This window comes from Opisthorchis viverrini, assembly GCF_000715545.1.
Source record: "Opisthorchis viverrini unplaced genomic scaffold opera_v5_106, whole genome shotgun sequence".
In the NCBI taxonomy this organism is placed as follows: Eukaryota; Metazoa; Platyhelminthes; class Trematoda; order Opisthorchiida; family Opisthorchiidae; genus Opisthorchis; species Opisthorchis viverrini.
The window spans coordinates 311,503-314,520 of record NW_008751768.1 but is presented as its reverse complement, the minus strand read 5'-3'; the positions used below and the strand labels follow the sequence as shown (position 1 = coordinate 314,520).

The 3,018-nt window shown below is 39.6% G+C and overlaps 1 protein-coding gene across 1 annotated transcript in view; it reads right to left on the bottom strand.

The window, feature by feature from the left end:
- Positions 1–1,741: 1,741 nt before the first annotated feature.
- T265_13847 (hypothetical protein) overlaps positions 1,742–3,018 on the bottom strand; it is a gene marked incomplete at both ends in the record, with an annotated part of 47,946 nt that continues 46,669 nt past the window's right edge. The window contains one exon of the mRNA XM_009170860.1: positions 1,742–2,143. Within this exon, the coding sequence (XP_009169124.1) occupies positions 1,759–2,143 (385 nt within the window). The remainder of the gene's footprint in view (positions 2,144–3,018) is intronic.

Sequence of the window (3,018 nt, the reverse complement as noted above, 5' to 3'; positions counted from 1 at the left end):
CCAACTGGATCGTTTGTCATAAGCATTCTTTTTTCCAGAAGACTGGCTAAGCAGGTTTTGTGGAAGTTGTATTCGCTTTTCCTCCATCCGAACGGTTTGTTTGGTTTTCCGGTATATTTAGATTCGGTAACCAAACTGAAAGACGGAAACGCAGATTTTCATGTTCTCTATTTCAAAGGCGTGTTAGTATGTCATGCCCAGCATCCATTCAACTGTGCCGTGGCAAGCGAACGAACTGCGCTACTTTTGTGCTTCGTGATCAGTTGCTTGTAATTCGGTTGACAGTACAAGCCAGTAGCGAACTGGTCCCCAAGCAGTAGAATTCCATGGTAAACTCATCGCGACCGCGGATAGAAATCATTTCGGTCGGTGTTAACAGCCGGGAAGAGTATTCGGTATTCACGCGACTCGACAGTGAACAGCTAAAGTAGTTAACTAGCGGATATGCCACCGATTTTTATGCATGAAAACGAGGAGTCCAACTTAAGAAGACACGTTTGTTTTTCAGAAATAATTACAAGTTGTCCATATAACTAGGATTCTACATTTCTGATGGGCTTGGCATTTATGCAATCATGAGCTGTGAATAACATTTAGTCATTATCGTGTCGATTCCTTAACGCTCCCATCGCATAGGCGAAACCAACAAAACAGCCTATTGATTAGGAATGCTCATCCTTTTGTCCACCGTTTACCCAATTCATATTGAACAATGTAGCACGAAGCGCGCAATGATGTGCGTCATATCGGTGGACTTGTATGACTACGATTATTTTTTAAGCTTTCATTTCTGTTCGAGAGAAAAACTGTCAAATATCACATTTTATCACAGTTTCTGTGGCATTTGGATGAAGTCACCATAAGCTTAATGGGGTAAACTTCGGTTTCCTCACATTTATTAACTGATACAACACTCATACTTACACGGATCACACAGGACGTGCATCCAAGCCTATTATATTCGGATGGACAGTGGTCTACCTCAGTGCAATTCAAACATATATCCTGGGTGTAAGCTGAAAAATTGCAGATTTACTTGTCATTATTGACATCAAATTTTATAAAACAAACACAATAATCCAACCGCGCGCTATTCTTCCATGCGATTCTGAAACCAAGTGTAGAATTCAACCTGCTGGGTACTGGCGCGCAAACTTCTGAGCACCATATTTGTGTAATGAGCTTATTTAGGTAATAAACTTAAGAGGTTTTAGACAACTGTCGGACAACAGTGTTGTATCCCAGTTGTACCGCTGACAACTGCAAATAAGCTGCAAATAAGCTGAACTTTATAGCTGTAACGTAATTAAATAGCGCTCAAATGAGCAAATTAAAAATCCCCAGCAAACCAGGTATTGAGAGCATCCGTGGCCAACCCCCCGCCATAACCACACTGTCCTCTTCACCAGCACCGATTGCTCGGTTAAGATACGGAGATTTTTATATTGGTCAGTTCGCTTGGATTGACGGACCTCTCCTCATTGCAGCCTACTCTCAGGATGACACTAGCACTCACGTCATACAGTGATCCCGACAGTGATTTTGAACTTTTCCATTTTTACTGCGATAGTGAAATTACCAGGTGGAAAAGACAACAAACATCTGCTTCGTCTGTAATTTTTGAAAAGTTACTAGGATACAATGACGAGGTATAGCAATTAAATACTGATTCATACGAGTGAACTATTTCATCTCGAAGCACAAGAGGTTGGATACAAAAGAATTAGGATGAATGGGGGTTGGTGCTAGGTAAATTATTTAAAAAATGCGTGCAGTAGGTTCAGAGTCATCATATAGATCAAAAAGTGGCTTCAAAACTGGTTTATCGGAACCCTTATGGTGCTGGCCATTTGCGTGATTATAAACTTGCTTCGTGGTGCAACGTAACTTGTGGGGAACGAATGGAGAACCGATGGCAGGTAGTGGGATACTTGAATTGGGTTGTGTGCACAGATCAAAGGAACTCAAGTATTCCAATGCAACCAAGTAACAGAATCGATATTGTTCTTCCGTCTGAACCATCCCAACTCGTTGTTGACGTAACAACTTTACCGTTTGATACATGTCCACCACAGATTCTTGTCTCAAACGTTCTAGGACGTTGCACAGTGTTATAAAAACACCAGTTCGACCAGTACCAGAACTGAAAATAAAATACATAGTGCTTTAATGGGGTATAACTAGGATTCAAAATAAATTAGTGTCTTCTTCTGACCTTACTCTCAGAAAACGTTGCTTAGGATGTATTGTTTAGGTGTACTTTTATGCAGGAAGTAAATATGTGTTTAGGTCGAAAAAAAAGCAGGTAGTTCAAAAAGTCAATATTCGGAGCAGAATGACGTGCCATTCCGAGATCTATAGCCACTTATTTTCTTTCATAATTTCTGAAGGGTCAACCTGGTAATATAAAACAATCTGCACTAAAAACTAACTCACATACTAAGACTAAACCATTTGTTCTTGATGGGAAGGCGGAGCTTGTTAAGATGATAAAAAAATATAGGCAACAGTGGAACTGTAGTTAGTTTTACTAGGCCGTATTACTACTTGGTCCACGGTTATTATTGTCGTTATCAGCACCCCCCACGTGGGCAAAACATATCAGATGTACCTTTTTATTAGAAAAGCAACGCGGAACTAGCAGATTAGTATTTTGCTTAGGTGCATAGCTATGCACTCACAGATATGTAGCTACTCAGATGGCTGTTGGTGAAGTATGTTGTTGGTATACATTCGTGAGGAAAAAGTAGACTAACAGACAAATTAGGTGGCATATTTTGTGACACTACAGTATTGTTTTTTAATGTAAACTGGGAAGGACATTTTGAGAGCCATAAGAAGTTAATTCTCATAAACACGCTTGGTACATGCACAGAATAATGCACAAATATGCCTCTTCAGTGATAATGCATTTCCTTTTGTTTGTTTTACTTGAGGGGTAGTAGGATATATATATATATATATATATATATATATATATATATCTCTCCACACATCAGTGTGTCTCTCACTCTGTTG